Genomic DNA, 22,886 nt, shown 5'->3' on the forward strand with positions numbered 1-22,886 from the left:
TATCTGGTAGAGAAGCTAACATAACAATCTCAAATTGAGATTGGTGTTCTAGTTAAGGCCTAGAGAATCAACATACACCCCAGGGAGGGAATGACTGGAGCTGCTGGACATCAGAGAAAGCTCTGGGGCTTTGGGGTAAGTAGCAATGAATATGGTGCATATGTGTGTGTGTGTGTGTGTGTGTGTGTGTGTGTTAGAAGGAGCAGGAAAAGAGACTTGTGGAAGGAGTATTATTAATAAATATAGCATTGCATAAAGCTGTACGGTGTATTCAGGAAAAGGCACTCGGGGAGTGGGAGACTCGGAGATGAGGCTGGAAACTGGGATGGGGAAGAGCGTGGGTAAGCTCTGCATGCCACACTGACAAGTTCCTGTAGACAGGAGGGTACAATTAATAATTTTCAAAATCAGGAAAGAAAGAAATTATCGTTATGTTCAACAAGATAACCTTGGCTAGCCTAGAGGGAACAGAGACTGGTGAAAAGAGAGACAGAAACATCGGGAGGCTCTTTCCATAAAAAATAGGTACAAAGATGTGGGCTAGCAGTGAAATAAAAAAGCCAAACTGAACCAAACAAACTGTGGACTTGGAGAATATGTGTTTTCTGCTCATCTCACGAGGCAGGATGGAGAAAATCTGTACAGGGAGCTATTTCTGGCAGGGAACCTGCCACTTGCTTGGAATGACTGGGGCAAACGCAGGTGACCAGGAATGCACCAGGAGGGTAAAGTGTGCTGCTGCAGCTCAGTCTCTACTTGGTGGAAGGGAAGTGTGCAGGGTACTGAGAGGGGACCAATGTGTTCTCTGCTCTTAGACCTCTTAGACAAAGAATAAACTGTGTGCAAGGCCACTGCGGGGGGGGCGGGGAGGAGAAGAGTGAGGGTAATGATGGCTAACATTTGCTGAGTGCTTATTCTGTGCAAGGCATCATTCTTTTAAGTTATACATCTGTGCCTCAATCACCCAAATATGATAGCTGGTACTATTTTGCCCATTTTAAAGATGGGGGAATGGAGAAATGGAAAGATCACATAATCTGCTCAAGGTTAAGCAATTAAAAAATGAGCAGTACAGCAGCAATCTGAAGGCAGACTGTCTAATTCCAGAGTCTACACTCTTAAGCACAAATGAAAAATCTAAGCAGAAATGATGGTGTTAATCCCAGTCCATGCTGAAGGGCAGCCTGGTTTCATTGATCCCCAGCGACCCAGGTGGGGAAGTCTATGAGACTCCATTAGAACAAGGTCCTTTGAGATCCGAGAAGCTAGTATCTTGTTCCCCCCCCAACCAAATTCTTCCAGCAAGTCCTTCAGGAGTTCCCAGAACAACCACCCGAAACTCGACACATCAAGGGAAGGGCGATTTTCAGGGGAAACTGGGACCCAGTCAAGCTTCTTGAAATATCAGGAAAACAGAAATGACAATTCCTCTGGGGTCCCTGAAAGCAGGCCCTTTCTGCTGGACTGGAAATGGAACTTAATCACAGGATGAGTCATAAAGAGTTTTAAAGTTGAGAATAATGACCTTCAGTATGAATTCACAGCCTTCCCTCTTCACTGTCATAAATAAAAGTCATATATTTCATATTACAAATGTAGGTATTTTGGTATGACACTGTCTGAATTAGGATTTACTTTTTCCCAAAGTTCAAGATCATTTTAATGTTATTTTAATGTTTTATGTAATTTGCCTGTTGTTATTTTACGTCATGACTCTAAAAGGCCAGAAATCGAGAATTAGTACCAAAGCAGCAATCTGAGCTGTATTAGACAATTTTAAATCTTAAGCTCTATTGTTTAATAGACACTCTTTTTTAAAAAAAGATTTTATTTATTTATTCATAAGAGACAGAGAGAGAGAGAGAGAGAGAGAGAGAGAGAGAAAGAGAGGGGCAGAGACACAGGCGGAGGGAGAAGTAGGCTCCATGCAGGTAGCCCGATGTGGGACTTGATCCCGGGTCTCCAGGATCACGCCCTGGACCAAAGGCAGGTGCTAAACCGCTGAGCCACCGGGCTGCCCCTAGACTCTTTGTTTTAATCTTCGAATTCAGGCTTAAAAGTGAACCTGTTCAATCCTAGGAGAGCGCTGGCTACCTCAGTCAAGTCTCTAAGGCCTATGAGCCCAAATAGAAGATGAATTTCCTCTGTAAAGAAGGTGCCACCTTAAATTTGCATTTTTTCAGAGCCTCACATTACACTGACCTCTTTGAACAATGCAGAACTGTTTGGGGAAGACACTTGAAATAACTTATATGAATGTAGTTTTGAATGCCAAAAAAAGAGTCCACCTGACAGAAAGCAGTGAAAAGAGAAACAAAGAAAACAATGCGGACTTAGTTCGCATTCCTCGGGGGACATATGACCTCACAATTTCTAATGCTGGAAATTTTTGCAAACAAGCCTTTCAAAGATCACTTTATAAAGGGATAATGTTATATTTTCCAAAAATGCATAATCTGAATTTAATCATGAGGCAATATCAAACCAACCCAAACCAACAGACATTCTACAAAATAAATGGCTGGGAACTCTTCAAAACTATGTAAGAGATAAAATAAGGCTGAGGAACTCTCCCAGATTAAAGCAGATTCAGAAGTCCTGACAACAAAATGCCTTGTGACCCTCGTTTGAATCTTAGAGCAGAAAAGGGACATTAATGTTTCTTTGGAGGGTAGCCTCAGCTTCTTTTGTCTCCTAAACAAACAAAATCCCAGAACTCCCTCCGTTATAATGAAAACAATTTCTATGAAGCAAACTATGATATTTCTTGAAGAAAAAAAATTTGGGGGGGCCAGGATATTGGCACACATGAACTTGAAAGTCAATATATGTATATTTTAGATCCAAAATGTTTTGTAAGTATAAAAGTAAGATTTGTGTTTAAGCATATCCTTAAAAATTCATTTTGTCCTTAAAAAAATTATATTTTGTCCTTAAAACATATTTTCAAAAGTAAGGTTGATATACTTTACTTTGTCAACTTTGCTGCTTCCTGGCTGTTTTCGAGGGTATTTTCAAAGAGCCAGTGTCTTAACTCAGTAATAAATACACATGTAATCCTTCCAACTGATGTTGAATCTGAAATATCTACTATAATTATAATACCTGACAAACAGAAGAAGAATAATCCCACCTTGTCTGTATCAGGCCTTTTAAAAGCAATGAGATCAAGTGTGTATTTTGCATGATTACTGTAAAAGCTGGCATGGCTTACACTTGTTTACAATGCCTTTTACTACCATGAGTGTGGATTCTAAAAGCACCCAAAGTATATGAACCAAACATTGAAAACAAAATCGGCATGGGGATGAACCATTAAAAATGAACTGCACAATGATTAAAAGTGTACAACTTCAGCATATTCACTATTGTTAACGCAATCACATTCCAAGTACTTCCATTCTTGGCAGAGCTTACAAACACTGGTGCCAGAAAACATTATTCTTTTTCAAAACATTAACTCCATATTCAAAATTCGGATAGCGCTGAGTCTTAAAATCTCTTGGCATGGGTTTTAATAACTAATTGGTTAATGAAAAAAATCGAGTTGGATAAGCTAAAGCTATTCAGCTATTTCAGCCACACATGTAATTGTTAGAGCCATCATAGATGGGAATTTCAAAGAGGTATTCCAGAACATATATTCCCCACTGCTGCCTTTCAGGGAGCACTTTCCGCAACCACCGCCAACCCAGACAAGTGTTGTGGATCCTGGGACCCTGTGCCAACACTAGGGCTCTCCCCCTACAGGCATGCCAGGTCCTGTGGCTACACTGGCTGCAGAGTGGCTTCCCACTCTCCCAGGGAACTGGGCAACAGCCCACAGAAGCACCCACCCTGAGCCTGAGCCCAGGATGCCAAAGCCCTTCTACCTCTACCTCTTCCTCCTCCCCCTCTTCCTTTGCAGATGCCTGCGTTTCTTAGGGAGGTTCAAAATGACCAGGAAACTATTTTAATTATTATTTAAAATATTGGTCTAGTCAGTTTTGGGGGTCAAAGGAAATCTATTCGTTCCTTATTAACAAATATTAACATATGTTTGTTAAAGAAAAATAGAAAGTAGAGAGAAGATATAACAATACCAGTAGGGTAACCCTTCTAAATTCTCACTTCAAGATTCTGCTAAAGTTATGTTGTCTTGGGGCACCTGGGTGGCTCAGTGGTTGAGTGTCTGCCTTTGGCTCAGGTCGTGATCCTGGCGTCCTGGGATTGAGTCCCACATCAGGCTCCCCACAGTGAGCCTGCTTCTCCCTCTGCCTATGTGTCTGCCTCTCTCTGTGTGTCGCTCATGAATAAATAAATAAAATCTAAAAAAAAAAAAGTTATGTGGTCTTATTTTACTCAAGGTTTTTTTTTCCTATTGTTATAACACTAGTGTATATTCATATTTTACCTAACACTGTGTATCATAAGCAGCTTTCTATGTCAATAGTCTTTTACACAAATAGGTGGTTCATATGCTAAGTAACTGTAACATGTTTTAGTTAACTGGTTCCTGGTCATTGAACCTGTTGATTTGCTTTTTTTTTTTCAATATTTTATTTATTTATTTATGACAGACACAGAGAAAGAGGCAGAGGCAGAGGCAGAGGGAGAAGCAGGCTCCATGCAGGGAGCCCGACATGGGACTCCATCCAGGGTCTCCAGGATCACGCCCTGAGCTGAAGGTGGCGCTAAACCGCTGGGCCACCGGGGCTGCCCTTGATTCGCTTTTTTAAAAAACCATTTATTCACTAAGTATATCTACTACATTCAAATCACTGGATTAAATATTATAAGTACATGCATATGAATTAGTGGCTCCTCTCACAATGCTATGCAAAACTACAAAAGACAAAAACATGTATTTATAGCATACAGAGCATATGCATGTATACACTTTCTATATCTAGCCCTAAGCATTTAATTTTTAAAAATATATTCTTATAGGATGAAAATATCCTAATTTTCTCACCAGATATTTCTTTTATTGCTAATCTCTCTTACCTTTGCCTGCTGGGTTTGTCTCAGCATGACTGATCAGGAAATCTTTAAAGTAGTCACAAAAGAAAAATTCTGAGCATCATTAAATATTTTATCTTAAGAATATCCCTAGCCAAAAATATTAACTGTACCTGCATTTTGAACAAAATTGCTGTATGATGTAATATTGGGCTGAGAATTTGTTGGGGTTTTCTTTGAGTGGTGGGACTGGAGCACAGCAGCAGACATCTGGAAACAGAGGTCTTAGAGCCACAAAGACATGGATATAAATCCTCCTTCCATCCCTTAACTAGCTGTGTGATCTTTGGCATATTACTCAAAAACAAAAACAAAAAAAACTCAACTCACTGTGCTTTAGTTTCCCTATTTGCAGAAAGGAGTTAATAACACCTCCAAGGTGGATGCGAGGATTCCAGAAAGTCTATGTAAGGGTCAAGCATGTGCCTGGCATAAAACAGACACTGAATATATTTATTTCTACAATGAGCATACATTTGGTTTTTGAAAGATAAGCCTAACTAGTATGTAGAAAAAATATAAAGAGAAAAATTAATTTACTCGGCTTTACCGCTACAGGTGACTTGTATTTCATGACTCAGTTCCTAGCAAAGGGTCTAAGTCTTGACAGTTCGGGAATCTAGAAATGTAAAGGTCAGTGCCCTGAAACCGACGAGGATCACCTCAGAACCTAGCTCCCACTATGTAATTAATCCCACGCTTTCCCTCTTTTCTGTATATGCGTGAATATACATCAGAGATGATAAAGAAAACTCACGGTGTGGGAAAGTCACACCCATTCTCCAATCCTGCTCTGGGATGACTTCCTCCCCTTTTTAGTTCTTCTCACCTTGCTTCTGATTTGAGACAGCCTGAAAGCAAGAGAGAGGACTACTCTGCTGCTCTGTTGGCAGGTGGAATTAACTGCTCATCTTCCAGGAAAGTAGACGTTCCCCAGGAGACACCAGTGTGCGAAAGCCATTTCTGGCCTCGCAGTGTTTTGCCTCCCGTCCTACAGGCAGGCCCTGACACTCAATCCTCTCCTCTGAATGTGACTGACATTTCCTGGCTGGTGAGGGATTCCCTGAAGAGTGCTTCCACAAATTAACACACATGTGGTCACCAGTAAGCGTCCTCAGGGGCCTTAAGCATTCCTTGAATTCCCATCTTTCCCATTTTTTGTTTGTTTGTTTTAAGTAAAGATTTTATTTATTTATTTGAGAGACAGCGCGAGCACGCATGAGTGGGGAGGGCCAGAGGCAGAGGGAGAAGCACACTCCCTACTGAGCCCAGAGCCCCACTAGGGGCTGATCCCCGGACCCCAAGATCATGACCTGAGCTGAAGTCAGATGCTTCACCAACTGAGCCACCAGGTGCCCCTCATTCTTTCCATCTGAATCAAACTGGAGTTCAAGAGCTGCAAAGGATGATCTGAAATCAACTATATGCTGTCAAAGCAATTCAGCTATCATTAAAATAGACATAATATTCCCAGGGTACAAAAATCTTAGATTTCTTTTTTCTTCCCAGGGGCTAGATAAGCACAGACCCCTGAATGGTCTGCTGGCTAGTCTGGGCCTCCATGCTGGGAGGAGGCACCAGGGGAGAAGGTAAAGATAGCATTGAAAGTTGTGTGTGTTTGAGAAATTGCCTGTAGAGCTAGTAGACAGACAAAACCTGTATCATATCTGGAATTGTACACAGAGAGAATTTCAGAAAACCTCTAACCTCAAAGAACCTGTATATAAGATTTTCTTTATTTTTGAATTGTCTAAACTCAAGCTGTCTTCTTGGACTTGGGAACGCAGGGTCACTGTCACGGTGACTTCAGACTCCAGTGTGCTAACTGTACACCCCAGAGCACACAAAAGCTTGATTTCAAAAGATTATTTTGGAAACTGTCCTCTGCATTTGCTGCTCCCTTAACCCAGAAAACTCTGACCTCAGACACTGTATACACAGTCCATTCCCTCAAGTCATTCGGATCTCTGCTCAAATGTGCCCGTACTGGGGAAGTTTTCCTGACCAGCCCATTTGAAGTAGTACAAACCCATTCAAAACCAGGCTCTGTACAGCCTTAGGATGCCTTATTTTTCTTATTTTTCTTTCTCACTACCTCTCATATTATAGATTCATTTGATTTTCCATCTCCCCTCCCTATGGGTGCAAGCTCCAAGATGGAATAACTCTGTTTTTTCACTGCTGCATCCCACAGAGTTCCTGAATACACGATCACTGTTCAATAAATATTTGTCACATGAGTGAATGACTTGTAGATGTTGTAGCCAAATGCCATACATCTCCAATTCTCTGCCCAGCAAGATACAAACCCAAACAAAGCTCCTGGGACATACACAAGGCTAACACTAAATCTCCTTAGATGTCTTTGTTGCAGCTTATGAAGCAAGTGTATCCATGAGAGCTACCCTAAGAGTTTACAAAAAGCAAGCTTCTCTTCTAATCTTCCCAGGCTATCATACTAATCAACACACAACTTGCCCTCCCTCCCAAGTTTCAAATTATTTCATGCTCACAGAAACCTAGATCTCTTTTCTTACCATACTGATCGGAATTGCTGGTGAAGAGAAGGTAGTCAGAAGCACAGGTCTGGGATTCAATATCCAAATCCCCTAACCTCAGAATCAGTTTCTTTCCTTTTGGTACTCGGAGAGTCTTTTCACAAACCGTGTGATTGGGGTAAGTCCCTGGATAATTCTTAGACGTCATGGTGCCACTGTCCTGATAGGTCACTATGTGCCCACAGCCATCACCTGGTTAAAAAAAAGAGAGAGAGAGAGAGAGAGAGAGAGAATTAAAGAAATGAAATTAATTCTTACTGAGGACTGAGAGAGTCTAGTGTAATCTCCAAGTCACGTATTTTATTCCTTCTTTGCAGAGGGAAAAGTGAAAGAGAGAAGAAAGAAGAAAGAAGAAAGAAGAAAGAAGAAGAAGAAGAAGAAGAAGAAGAAGAAGAAAAGAAGAAGAAGAGAAGAAGAAAAAGAAAGAGAAAGAAAGAAAGAAAGAAAGAAAAAAAAGAGAAAGAAAGAAAGAAAGAAAGAAAGAAAGAAAGAAAGAAGAAAGAAAGAAAAGAAGGTTAATTTTTTTTATTTCAGGTAATTTTATCTTGTTCCCCAGTATATTTATTATTTTTTTAAAGATTTTATTTATTTGACAGAGAGAGAGAGAGAGAGAGAGAGAGAGAGACAGCACAAGCAGGGCCAGCAGCAGAGGGAGAGGGAGAAGCAGGTTCCCCAAAGAAGGCCCCATTTTAACAACTGATGTGAGAAGAAATTTTAATAAGAGAGAACCTATAACTTCTTTCTGGGAATGTTTTCCCACCAAATAAGGGCTTTCCCCCTATCATTTAAGGAGCGAGATGAATTAGAAGCCGTAGAAAGAGGCAGCTATAGAATTTGATCTTCCAAGTACCCCATTTACCTTTATTGAACTTAATCATAATACTGTCAAATCGCCATGATCTCACTAAAGGATTTCTATTGCTGTCAGTTACAACCCCAAATGCATTTTTATTCTTTCTACTGGGTACATTGTCTGTTTTCTTTATAAATTCAGTACAATAAACAAATTATTTAATAAAAAAAAAACTGGACAGGGAGCCCCACGTGAGGCTCAAACCCATGACCCTGAGATCATAACCTGAGCCGAGGGCAGACGCTTAGAGGACTGAGCCACCCACAGATGGCCCTTGATTCCCAGTTTAATCTGAATATTTTTGACCAAAATGTTTCATATATTAAAATGGAAAGCCCTTAGCAAACACATTGCTTAATCATACTACTTTTTCTAATCATCTCTTTTTTCTACCCATGGAAATGCACAGTGGGCCCTTGGCATTCACAGCTTTGCCATTTGTGGTTTTAGCAAGCCAATGCCGTGCAATAATCTTGCATGGTGGAGAAAATAATCATACTTATTTCAGAGGGTCACTTTGTTAAACAAAAGAACGAGAGGAGAATGAGAACCTGTCATACAGCTGCAGGCTTCCAGCTGTTCAACATTCACATCGCAGTGAATGATAGTCGTGGATCTGAAGGTTCCTGAGAGACCCAGAATGTGTCATTAAGAGAATGTCGAGGATCCAGTGCCTTGAGTGCTTGGCACATACCAGACCTGGTGGTACTGCTGGAGACACAAAAAAGCAGCAGTGGTGTCTTCACAGAGCTCAGAGCGAAACAGGAGACAGTCACATGTTCAGCTAACTATAATACCGGGTGCTGTGTGCCATATAGGAGCTTAAAGTGCTGAGAAAGGCAGGAAAGACTGTATTTCAGTGAATTATCACCACTTCACTAAAATAAGAAATTTTCTTAAGATTTTTTGACCAACACATTGCTCCAATAGATTAAAGTGACTAAGTCACTCACTCAAATATCTTAATGTCATGCACAGCTGGGTGGGCCGCAAGGCAATTGAGCACACAGCGCATTGAAGTTGACATTCAAGTTGCCAAATTCCTGTGGCTAGTATTGCTTCACATTAAAGCGAGTATTTCTGCCCCCAACTAGAGGGAGAGAAAGCAGAAATTGGTTGAAGAAGGAATTCTCTGAATAATAAAACAAGGCCTCTGCATCCCAAAGTCTCCCCCAGAGAAGCCCCAACTTGGGCATACGAGAGTCTGAAGCCCAGGGCAGCCTTCTTCCTCCTCCAGCCTCTTCCTGAGTTAGAGGAGGATTGGCCTGGGGCTTTCCTTTATCCCACTCTTTTCTGACCCTGAGGCTTACAGCCCAAATGATAATGGAAGCTAGGTAAAATAAGACAAAATAATAATACATAAAATAAAATTGTGAGGGATGGATGGGGTGGGCACAGAACTCCAGAAGCTACCCCATCTCAGCAGACAAGTCTAAGGAGAGGAATCCACCTATAATCCAGAAACTGCCACAAGATTCCCAGCAGCTATGGCCAGGTGGACGGATAGGGGATAGAGTTAACTTTACCAAGTGATGGGTTACAGAACACAGCAAAAATGTAGATGGACACTAAGATAAAACTACTGTGACACCTGCACGTCTAGGGAGAAGCAGCTTTGGAATTTATATGTTAGACCATAGTGACCCATAGAAGTTTTTGAGAAGGGAGATGATGAAAGAAGTATTTTTAAAAAAGATGATCAACCCAGTTGGGCAATGCTACAGGACCTAGAATGTAGGGAGAATCCAGATAAGAGCAGTACAAGGGTGAGGAATGGGGCAGCTAGAAAGGGAAAGGAAAGTAAAAACAGAGAAATTCACAACAATAAAAGAAACCAACAGCTCAGGAAATGACAGCCGTTGGTGGGGATGAAGAGAAAGGGGAGCCCTCTTACGCTGTTGGTGAGAACGCAAACTGGTGCAGCCACTATGGAAAACAGTATGGAAGGTCCTCAAAAAGTTAAAAATAGAACTACCCTGGGGTACCTGGGTGGCTCAGTCAGTTAAGCATCTGACTCTTCATTTTGGCTCAGGTCATGATCTTGGGAGTCCTGAGACTGAGCCCTGAGTTGAGCTCCACCCTGGGTGTGGAGCCTGCTTAGGATTCTCTCTCTCCCTCTGCTCCTCCCCCTACTTGCACTCCCCTCCCCCCACCCCACTCTCTTGGATAAATAAATAGATCTTAAAAAACAAAAACAAAGCACAGAACTACCCCATGACCCAGCAATTGCACTACTTAGGTATTTAACCAAAGAATACAAATAGTGATTTGAAGGCACCTGCACCCCACTGTTTATAGCAGCAATGTCTACAATAGCCAAAATATTGAAGGAGCCCAGATGTCCACCAACTGAAGAATGGATAAAGAAGATGTGCTACACACACACACACACACACACACACACACACACACACACACACACTGGACTATGACTCAGTTATCAAAAAAATGAAACCTTGCCATTTTGCAACAGCATGAATGGAACCAGAAGGTATTATGCTGAGTGAAACAAGTCAGTCAAAGTCAAGTACCATATAATTTCACTCATCTGTGGAATTTAAGAAACAAAACAGATGAACACAGTGGAAGGGAAGGAGAAATAGAATAAGATAAAAACAGAAAGGGAGACAAATCATAACAGACTCTTACCTCTAGGAAACAAAGTGAGGGTTGCTAGAGGGGAGGGGGCAAGGGGATAGGGTTCCTGGGGGATGGGCATTAAGGAGGGCACCTGATGTAATGAGCACTGGATGTTATATGCCACTGATGAGTCACTAAATTCTACCCTTGAAACTAATAATACACTATATGTTAGCTAACTTGTACTTAAATAAAATCTAAAAAAAAAAAAAAATCAACAGACTTGGATTTTGGTTTAATGGGGGAGACAGGAAAAGAAAAAAAAAACCCACTGAAATTCTGAGTCCAGAAATGACTGGAGCACTAAGGCTATCATAGACGGGATGAAAAGCCCAAAGAGAGAGCAGGTTCAGGGGCAAAGGTCATAAGGCTAGTTAAGGTTGAGATGACAGCTATACTTGGTGACCTCTTGTGCAGTGAGTACAAAATTATTGAAAATTATACTGGAGTGAAGCATGTGGAACAGAAGCACATAGTGCGCAGGGCTTTGATTTAAAATTTTAATTATTTGCTGCTTGTAAAGGGTTTAATTTAAAAATCCAATTTACAGTTTCTCTTGAAAACTGGAAGATATAGCAAGGATGCCAGCAGGCATTCTCATCGGCTAGTGACACAGTAGGTGCCCCTTTAGAGGAGAAAAATGCTCAGGCCCCCATCAGATGCTCACCGCTCACTCCTGGGACATGTCCCCACCTCAGGAGGCAATGACGCCAAGCATGCTGACGGGGCACCAGTAGGGTACCTCGTGTACAAACGATCATGCACACAAATATGCACACAACCCTCCTTAAGGCACCAAGATATCACCTGGTCAAACATTTAAACACTTCTTTTCTTGTTACTGTGAAATTCTCTGCTTTCATAAGAAAAGAGAAAGTGAACTTCCTGGAAAGCACAGTGAAATATGGAATGAGGTGTAATTATATGTGAATCAACTTTTATATGATCATCATATTCTCGACTATATTTATTTATTTTTTCTCGACTATATTTAAGTGACAGATCATGACAAAGGAAAATCCCAGGGTGTCCCGTTTATTCAACCCTGTAATTATACTTCTTTCCAATCACTTTTACTCTAAAGCCCAAGAGGAAACTAATTTCAGGCAGGCGGTGAGCAGATTTGTCTTCAACACTCCCATCATCACTTTGCCTGGGGGATCTGTGCCTCCTTAGAGAAACTTCTCTTTTGCATTAACTATCAGAATGATACTCTAGGAGTCTTTGTTCTGCCAAAAAAAAAAAAAAAACCCTGAAAGGAACTGCGGAATCCTGATTTATTAAAATGCCATCTGTCATCAGAAGTTTGTAATTTCACCCCTGCCTATGGAAGGAGACTATTCATGGACTTTTCTGTGGCAAGCACTAATATAATACACTTATTCTGTGGTATTAACTACGTCGGGAATTTCTACCCTCTTGTCCTCCCACAGTCTTGATGAACTCAAAAAACTGGATATAATAATAATACTGTCATAGATACTTGAAAGTTGCTAAGAGAGTAGATCTTAAATGTTCTCACCACAGAAAAGAAATGGTGATTATGTGAGACGATGGAGAGGTTAACTAACATTACAGAGGTGCTAATTTTGCAATACGTAAGCATATCAGATCTACACATTGTAGACTTAACCTAATACAACATCCTATGTCAACTGTAGCTCAGTAAAGCTTGGGGGGGAAAGGACCACAATTATGCCACAGGGGAGAATGGAGAACTAGGAGAAAATACTCACCATGTATCTGGAATGTATAAAGATGTGTGGGAAAAAAAAAAAAAAAAGCAGATGTGTGCTAATGATCGACAGTAGGGAGGCAATGACCACATCCTAACACTCAGGTAGCTTACTCTCCTCACCTAACTCTGGTGAGGAATCACTGACAAGAACGATGACAAAAGTTATTTAAAAATCAGTTCCTGTTCCATTTCTTGCGTATCGATGCCAATTTCCTGGTTGTGATTGGCAAGATAACCAGGTAAAGGGTACACTACATTTCTCTAGATGGTTTCTTGTAATTGTACACAATCCATAGTTATCTCAGAAAAAGTTTAGAAACATCTGTCGATCTGGTTAAGTTTGGCTGACGGGGTGAAAATGAGGAGGCTTTCATCTTCTGTTTTATTCTTTTCTGTACTACTTGGATTCTGTTATTCTGTATAAACTGATGAAACTATCCTTAAATAAAATATTATACAAATTTGCACTGAAAAGATATATAGGGGATGACAATCAATAAAGGGGGCTACTTTGATTTCTAAAAAATCTCTCTGTACCAAATTCATTACCCATATTTTTCATATGTGCCTAGGGGAGCATGGGGTGCTATGTCTGAGGGGGCCTCTTATACATGCTCCAGTTTACAGATGAGAAAACACAATGTATATCGACTTTCCTTAAAACTACCTCACTGATTAAACAAACAACAACAACAACAACAAAAAAAAACAAACTACCTCACTGATGGTGGGGACTTAGCAATGGTTCTAGGATTTAAAAAAAATTTTTGTCTCTCTTCTATATTTGATGTTGTAACAAGTACTTGTGTTTGATCTTAAAAAAACATCTGTACTGCTGCCCTCTCAGACCTACCTCCCTGTGGATAATTTCATGACATATTCTCCTAATCAAACAAACAGGTCCCTAATGGGAGGTAACTGACTCCTACAATGGTCATAGCAGATGGAAAATGACTGGTAGAAGGTTGAAGAAGAACTCTGAAATGGCCTGGGGCATTTCCTTCTAAACTCACTGATGGATCCTGGCATGACCACAAGTAAGGTAATCAGATACTATGTGTCTCCAGGTAGGATAAAATGTGCTCTGTGCACCAATACCTGTGAACACGCTGGACAAAAAGCAAACCATGAATCAATAATCGACGCCAACTCTCATCAAGTCTTTAGGCCTAACTTTCAGGCTGTAGGAAATGCACAAGTTTATTGACACCACAAGGACACCAGTAGCCCAACCTAGGCAGGGACATTCTAGGTGCAACCGACCAAGTTTCTTCAACAATGAAGTATATGAAGAAGCCTAAGAGGAAGCATGTATTTCAGATTAAAGGAAACAAATGACAACCAAATGAATCTTGTTTGAATCCTGATTTGAAAAACCAACCTTACAAAACCATTTAAAGAAGATAAGGGGAGTATTATCTTCTTTAAATGGTTTATCAGGTATATATATCAGGAAGGTGTTATTCATTTTATTAGGTGTGATAATGGTATTGAGGTTATGTAAGAAATGTCTTTTTTTTTATGGAGGCCTCCGGACATATCTGGGTTGAAATGACATGATGACATGAGGTCTGAGATTTGCCTTAAAATATGAGAGTAAAAAAAAGGGAGGATGGAGGATAAGAAAAAAGATATGGGGAGAGGTTGATGGTTGCTGTAGCTGGACAATTAGGGTATACAGCTTTTTACAAAAACTATAACAAAAAGAAATGAAGGTCAGTCTTTAAGGAAAAAAATACAACCTTGGTTTGGAGGATTAAGCTCCACATGATGTTGGGAGGCCTGATGGGCAGTGAGCCACAGTGATGCAACGGTGTGGGGCAAGACAGCTAGATTCACTTGCCACCTCTCTAACGTGAGGGGACGGGGCGTGGAAATAAGGGAGGAAGCTTGGCCACAGGGAACTTGTCTACTCTTCAAAAGTGACTACTGTGCAATGTTTATCTTTTTCTTCCTTTGAACTATAATTTAATTGCCAAAGTGCCAAAGCACATGCACTGAACCATTCATCATTTCCTCTCTCCTTAGGCTGAAAGCTCCTTTCCTTTTCAGAATATGTGAAGGGTGGTCACTCCATGATGGGCTTGAAGCCTGGGGTTTGTTTCAAGCCAGAGCTGGTTTGTGAGACTGACCAAACCCCTTCTCAAAACATCTTACAAAAACAAAACTGGATAAAGTTTGGATTTTGGAAAAAGCTGTAAGTACTCAGTATTTTATAGCTCCCCGAGTGATCTCTACACAAAATTTAAGTATTTTAACTCTGAACATTTGGCAACAATCTAAATTAGAAAAGGTTGGTCAAACTATGATATCTCTAAGCAATGTGATACCAAGGAAAAGTTAAAGTCATGTTTTGGAGTTCTACTTAATTTAAACACAGAAAATGGTGTGCCCATATAGATATAAAGGAAACGTGTAAAGTGCTATGATGGAGGATTACAAGTGATTTACAGGGATCCCTGGGTGGCGCAGCGGTTTGGCGCCTGCCTTTGGCCCAGGGCGTGATCCTGGAGACCCGGGATCGAATCCCATATCAGGCTCCCGGTGCATGGAGCCTGCTTCTCCCTCTGCCTGTGTCTCTGCCTCTCTCTCTCTCTCTCTGTGACTATCATAAATAAATTTTAAAAAAAATAAAATGAGCTGACGGGCAAAGTATGAGAAATAGGCATTTAGAAAGGGTTGCATCCAAGTAGAGAAAAATACGACATCTTACCAATTAAAAAAAACAAAAACAAAAACAAGTGATTTACATTGTATTTACACATTTGTTTTCTAAACTCTTACAATATGAAAATATTATGTATAAATCAGAAAAATAAAATAATTAAAAATACCAAATTTACCTAATATTATCTGTAACATAGGCTACTTGAGCCTTAAGTCTTAGCCTTAAGGTATACAGACTGGAAGAAGTCATTTTAAATCAATACTCCCAAACTGTCATTTAAAACTCACCCAATGTGAGCGCCTGGGGGCTCAGTGGTTGAGCATCTGCCTTCAGCTCAGGGAGTGGTCCTGGGTTCTTGGGATCGGGTCCCACATCAGGCTCCCCTCAGGGAGCCTGCTTCTCCCTCTGCCTGTGTCTCTGCCTCTCTGTGTCTCTCATGAATAAATAGATAAAATCTTAAAACAACAACAACAAATAAGCTCACTCATTAAACAGGTGGGAACTACCTGATACTAAGAAGCTCACAGGCAAGAGGAGAGGAGTACGTTAACAGGTAATTCCTGAGAGTAAAGTGCCAGGTTCAAAACAGAGGTATGGGCTCAATATCTGTTCTCCAAATGCCTTGAAAGCATATGTTTCTGTGCTTTTAATGTCAGCTGTTCCAGAAGTATGGATATACAAGGTATTTCCTAAACAAGCTTAAAACAAATCCTAGATGCTTGTCTCCACACATCAACTGTTTATTTAGTCTACTCTAATTCCACCCACTAAGAAAGGAAAACAATAACTTCCTTAAAAGACTATTTCCCTTTGATAAGAAATCATGTTCCACTAACCGAAAAGTGAAATTGAGATATACCTGGTATGAACTAAGTTCTGGAATACTACAAAGTATGATTTAGGCTTCATAAGAACACTTTCAACTGAACTGCACTTGTGGAAAATTGTTTGGATGACATGAAATAAATAGGGCAAAAATTCCTTTAAGATTAATTATTAACTAATCCATACACTAAAACAACAGACTTCAAACCTTTTTAAAAATCATGACCCATGATTAGAACATAGATTTTGAGGCAGCCTGGATAGCTCAGTGGTTTAGCGCTGCCTTCGGCCCAGGGCATAAACCTGGAGACCCAGGACTGAGTCCCGCGTCGGGCTCCCTGCATGGAGCCTGCTTCTCTCTCTGCCTATGACTCTACCTCTCTGTTTCTCATGAATAAATAAATAAAATCTTAAAAAAAAATAAACAATAGAACATAGATTTTGCATTACAATCTAAGCACACATGCATACACATATGCAGAAACAGAGAAAAGTTTAATGTTACGATTCTTTCTATCATATGTAACACACGGAGATACTTCCTATTCTGTTTCACTTTTTTAATTGAAAGCATGCTGGTTGTGTCAACCGAATTGATTTTATTGCTTACTGATGGGTCACAACCTGTAACCTGAGAAAGAGTGCTCTGAAATACCACAAGAGTGAAACCATTTCCAGAAACATGATTTCATTACAGTTGGATCCTTGCTCTTCTAATATTCAAGTTACAACAGGTCTCAATGCATATATCATCATCCACATGTGGGTGTGAGAAAATTTCTTCCCATGTCTAGGATCAAGTGAGCTCTTGATGACTACAATCTTCTCAACCACAAAGAGGAGCTTGCAATTATTACAGAGTTCTTTGTCTGATGGCAGTGTGAGCAGATTTCCCAAGGTATTACTAATTTCACTGTCCATCATAACTCTCCCATAAACTTTGCTCTTCTCCACCTGAGCTTAACTTCTTCACGCTGTTGCCTGACAAGGAATGAAAGAACCAGGATAGCAGGGACTAGTGGTTCCATGAGAACAAAACTAGTAAGACAGAAGTTATGATGATAAAACTTCAATTATTCAAAATCTTTCATTTTCTCGAAAAGAAAATGGGTATTATGCTGAAAGAAGTTACAACTATAGACTCGAAGCACGAAGCACATGACCAAGTTCTGCAAAACTGTAGTAGAAGCTCTTTGAATCTGATTGTCACCACATATAAAAATAGATGCTAACGATATGACTAACGATCTAATGAAGAGGATACTTTTGCCTCAGCAGATGAAAGATATTTGGCAGTAAAATAAAAGGAAACACAAGGTACTTATTATGGTCAAAAGTCTCTCCATGTAAATTCTCTACACAGCGTTTCCTATCAGCTGAAAGAATCACTTAAAATAAATCCATTTGAATGCGTGGAAATGAAACAAGTCATTTCAAGAGGTCCCATCCAAGACTCCTTGCCTAATGTGAGAATGTTTCCATCAGGGCACCAAGACATCAAAAATTATAATGTTCACACAAGAAGCATCATTTACGCCTAATGGGAAAAAAAAATCTTGGAGCCTAATTTAATGCTACCCTTTAATGTGCTGTAAGTAAAAAACAGTGAGAACTCCATGGTTCTTGGTCACTCTCCAGTCCTGTGACTCCTAAGGGAAAATTAAAGATCACTGACAGGGGCATAGGGGTGAGGGAAGAGGGTTTGCACACCTAGTGCTTTTCTAATTTTATAAATTATTTCCATACACTTGGGAAGTGACAGCACAATGGTGACATGGGGTTCCTGCCCAGGACTGGCTGTGTGGCCTCAGGAGAGTTCCTTTACCTCTCTCCCAGCTACAATTCATCATCTGTAATATAGAGACAATGGCAATGTCTGACTTCTAGGGTTATCATGAGCATTGAGATAATGCTAGTAAAGTATTGAGCATAGAGACTAGCATAGAGTAAGAATTCAAAATATTTTAACTGCCATATTTTTATTTAAAACTACTATACGAAAAAATAAATAAAATAATAAAACTATTATACATATTAAAGTCTCCAGAATATTGCTTTGGATTAGCTGCCTCTGTCCAAATTCCCTCACTCGCTGGCTCTATGATCATAAGAAATTACCCATTTTCTGTGTATCCTTTTTCCTCATCTTTAAAAAGCCCAACCACAACCGGGCATGGTACGGACAAATGAGGCAGTGTTAAGAGCTGGAAGTAGCCAGAAACTCTAACTAGAATGCCCCTAGCCCCCAGTCTGTACCTAGGACCCACTAACTGCTGGGTAAGCATCCCCCAAAGTGGGCACTGTGCACTTTTGAGTGTTTGGGAGACTGAAAATTCAAGCCCTCATCTCCAAAAAAGGATTTGCAAGATAAACAAGTTTACAGAATCTCACCTTTTTCTTCACCCCAGGACATCTCAAAGCCCTTGCAGTGCAGTGAGGCTCTCACAGGAGACACAGGTGGTCATATTCCCAGTGGGCATCTCTGGGTATAGTGTTCTGTGGGGCACACAGGGAGGGCCAGCTCCCCAGCTAGGCTCTCAAAGGTAGGACACACACAGAGATCCCATAATGGGACTTCTGGGATTAAGGTGGCTATTGGATGCAGAGAAGTGGCTATTGGCCTTGAGAGTTCTAAGAACAATACTGAAAAAATTGTAGTATGTGAATCTGATCTTCAAAAGGAAACCTTTCTCCCACTGTTAAGTTACAAGTGCTTTGGGGGAATTGGTAACAAATTGGGTGCATTGTTTCACAGAAGTTTCTTAATTTCACAGATAAAAGGGGGAAAAAAACTTGTTTGTGCAGCAAAACAAGTCTAAGACAACTATTTTATCTCTGTCGAATAGATTCTCAGGATAAGGAAGTCAGAGAAAAGCAGTCACTGACCTTTACTAATAATGTCAGGATGTTGATGTAATGTCCAAGCTGCAATTGCTGGAGGTGAAGATAAACGCGAGAAATCTTTCCTGTCTCTACCATGTGCTATACTTTCTAACCTTGGTTCTATGTTAAATATGCACATCGCCAATACTCAAAGTGTAACTGGACATTGACTTTTTCTTCCATAGTGAAAAAAATCCAATATTACCAAGTACAGATAAAATTGACCTGAGTTTTAGAAGTTAAAAGTATAAACGTTTCTCTCTCTTGCAGTTTCTCTCCCCTTCTCCCCGCACATATGTTTTCACTTTCCTGGATATAGTTTTCAAAAATTAGTGAGAATCAAAATGTTTTGGGATAGGAAAAAATAATAATAAAACAGTGAAAATACCAACACTTAGCATTTACTAAGCATTTATTGTAAAAGGTGACAGAGAGTATTCTAAGGGACTTTATGCTATTCAATCTTCTTATGATGATCATAAGATAATATCAGTTCCCTTTTAAAGTTCTGAAATATTGCACATATACACATACGTCCATATGGACATATACAAAGAGTAGTATGTCAAACATCCAAGAATACACCACAGCTTACAAGATAGGCCATTCCCAATACAGCACGGTTGGAGCCCACTGCACCCTTTCTTCATCCCATATCCTCCTGTTATTACCCCTGTTCTCTGTGTCAAGAGATGAGGCTCCAAGAAGCTTGGTAACTCAGCCCAGGTGGCTGACCTGGCATATGAACCTCACCTGTACTCCAGAGGCCATGGACCTCAACCACTGGGCTTTAAGGCTGTGGCTGCTAAATGAGAAGGTGAGTAAACTGAGGCAGATAGCTCAAGCTCACACTAGTGCTGAGCAGCACAACTAGTATTAAAACCCACATTATATTTAATTTTTTACAGTCCTACTTTTTTGTCTCAAAGTTAACATGAGAAAAATAGCCATGTTTCATCCAGGGAGTCTTGTAAAACTTATGAGAAATTCCATCACCCTCTGTTTTTAATTATCTAAGTAAGGACTTTACCACACTATTGAGAGGTGACCATTTCACCTGCAACAAAGGTTACTCACTATGCTTAGTGCCGATGTGGCTCCTAAAAGATGCTCCATAAATGAAGGTTTCAATGGATCAACCTTCTGTCGGCACATCAGTCATCTGGGGATCTCAGTAATACGCAGGGCCTGCAAATTCTGCGCGTCCAAAAAAGTTCTTGGTAATGACTATTCTGCTGATCCCTGTAAGATATACTCTGAGTAGCAAGAGATTTAAACAGCCCCTATTGGGCTGCCCAGGTGGCTCAGAGGTTTAGCATATGCCTTCAGCCCAGGGTGTGATCTTGGAGACCCGGGATCGAGTCCCACATCGGGCTCCCTGAGTGGAGCCTGCTCCTCCCTCTGCCTGTGTGTCTGCCTCTCTCTCTCTCTCTCTCTCTCTCTCAAGAATAAATAAATAAAATCTTTTTAAAAAAATAAACAGCCCCTATTAATTAACCCCGACTAATAGAGATCTTGCAGTGAATCTTTTTAAAAATGAAAAATTCTTGGCAAGAGAAACAAAAGCAAAAATGAACTATTGGGACTTCATCGAGATAAAAAGCTTTGCACAGCAAAGGAAAAGAGTGAACAAAACTAAAAGACAATGAGAATGAGAGAAGATACCTGCAAATGTCTTATCAGATAAAGGGCTAGTATCCAAAATCTATAAAGAACTTAACCAACTCAACACTCAAAAAACAAAAAAAAACCCAGCTGAGAAATGGGCAGATGAACAGACATTTCTCCAAAGACATACAAATGGCCAACAGACACATGAAAAAAATGCTCAGTGCCGCTTGGCATCAGCAAAATCCAAATCAAAACCACAATGAGATACCACCTTACGCTAGTCAGAATGACTAAGGGGAACCCTCTTCCTACACTGTTGGTGGGAATGCAAACTGGTGCAGCCACTCTGGAAAACAATACTGAGGTTCCTAAAAAGTTAAAAATAGAGCTACTCTACGACCCAGCAATTGCACTCTAGGTATTTATCCAAAGGATACAAACAGTGATTTGAAGGGGGACATGCACCCCAATGTTTATAGCAGCAATGTCCATAATAGCCAAAATATTCAAAGACCTCAGATGTCCATCAATAGATGAATGGATAGAGAAACACACACACACACACACACACACACACACACACACACACACACACAGAGGAATATTACTCAGCCATAAAAAGAAATGAAATCTTGCCATTTATAACTATGGAACTAGAGGGTATTATGCTGACAAAATAAGTCAGAGAAAGACAAATACCATATGATTTCACTCATATGTAGAATTTAAGAAACAAAATAGATGAACATAGGGGAAGGAAGAAAAAATAAAATAAGATGAGAGAAGGAGGGAGGGAGGCAAACAATAAGAGATACTGAGCTCTAGGAAACAGACTGAGGGTCAACGGAGGGGAGGGGGGTAAGGGGATGGGGTAACTGGGCGATGGGCTCAAGGGGGGGCACGTGATGGAATGAGCCTTGGATGTTATGTACAACTGATAAATCACTAAACTCTACCCCAGTTAACATACCCCATATGTTAACTAAATTGAATTTAAATAAAAATTTTTAAATTCTTTTAAAAAGAAAAATATTTGAGATACTGGTTTTATATGGTTATATTTTAATATCTACTTCCAAAACTAGAACAAGTCAGTATTCTCAATCCTTTGCCATGTTTTTTTCACTCTACATTTCATTTACAAGTCTGGGACAGGCAATAGTAAATTTCAAGATCTACATTTAAGCCAGGGTAACATGTCTGACACTTGGGAAAAAAAATGTCAATTTAAGAATTATTTGAGCATATGGTGGAAAATACACAGAGAAATAGGATGAGAAAGTTTCTGGGAACATACATGTATGCACCACATATAAGGAAAACATAATCAATGTTTAGTGACCAGAAAATAGCAAATCTCAGTGAGGAAAGAGAGGGCATCTTATTATGCATCTACTGACGGATGAAATGCAAGAGTTGATAGAGAAAAAAATAAACCTTATAAAACCATCACATTGCACAGTCCCGAAAATTACACTGCCTTTGCACATTGCATATCCTGCACCATTGAATTCATCACAATAAGATAAAAGCACATGGTTAGCTACTAATTAGGATTTGAAAAAGTCATAATATTTCTGTGGCAAACGTAATCACCTCGAAGAGAAACCAAAGACTATTAATTTAAAGATTTATTGCACAAATAGCCTCCTGAAATTGTGTTTCTCCAAGGCTTCTTTTCCTTAACTTGACCTCCCCTGGACACTTAGATCTCCCTCTAAGATGAAGGGCAGGAAACCATCCCAAGGCATCTATGATTGTAGGACATGCACCTGTATCCCATTTTGGACAACCAAAGTGAATGTGCCTGGGGTAAATGATTCAATCTTTCTGAATTGCAGATCTCTTTATAGCTCTCAGAACTGTTGGGATTAAATTAGATGCAAAAAAAAACCCACTTGCTAAATCAAAATACATATGAAGGTAGGGTTTTCCATTTTTATTTCCATAAAAAAATCAGAAGTGGACAACCAATGGTCAATGGATGCTTAAACCACTAAGTGAAATGTTGATGAGGAAGAGTAGTTTTATGGGTAAGAGACTACTATCCCATAGCTTAATTGCAGGTCATAAGGGGAAAAGGCAACTTCATAACAGAAGGATCGAGCT

General features: G+C 40.1%; 1 protein-coding gene across 1 annotated transcript in view; it reads right to left on the reverse strand.

Annotated features, from left to right (window-relative positions):
- Positions 1 to 22,886, reverse strand: part of DCBLD1 (discoidin, CUB and LCCL domain containing 1) — a 64,286-nt gene that overhangs the window by 34,123 nt on the left and 7,277 nt on the right. The window contains exon 2 of the mRNA XM_072765443.1: positions 7,539 to 7,751. Coding sequence (XP_072621544.1) covers positions 7,539 to 7,751 — 213 coding nt within the window. The remainder of the gene's footprint in view (positions 1 to 7,538; positions 7,752 to 22,886) is intronic.

The sequence above is a fragment of the Vulpes vulpes genome, chromosome 1 (assembly GCF_048418805.1).
Source record: "Vulpes vulpes isolate BD-2025 chromosome 1, VulVul3, whole genome shotgun sequence".
NCBI classification, from domain to species: Eukaryota; Metazoa; Chordata; class Mammalia; order Carnivora; family Canidae; genus Vulpes; species Vulpes vulpes.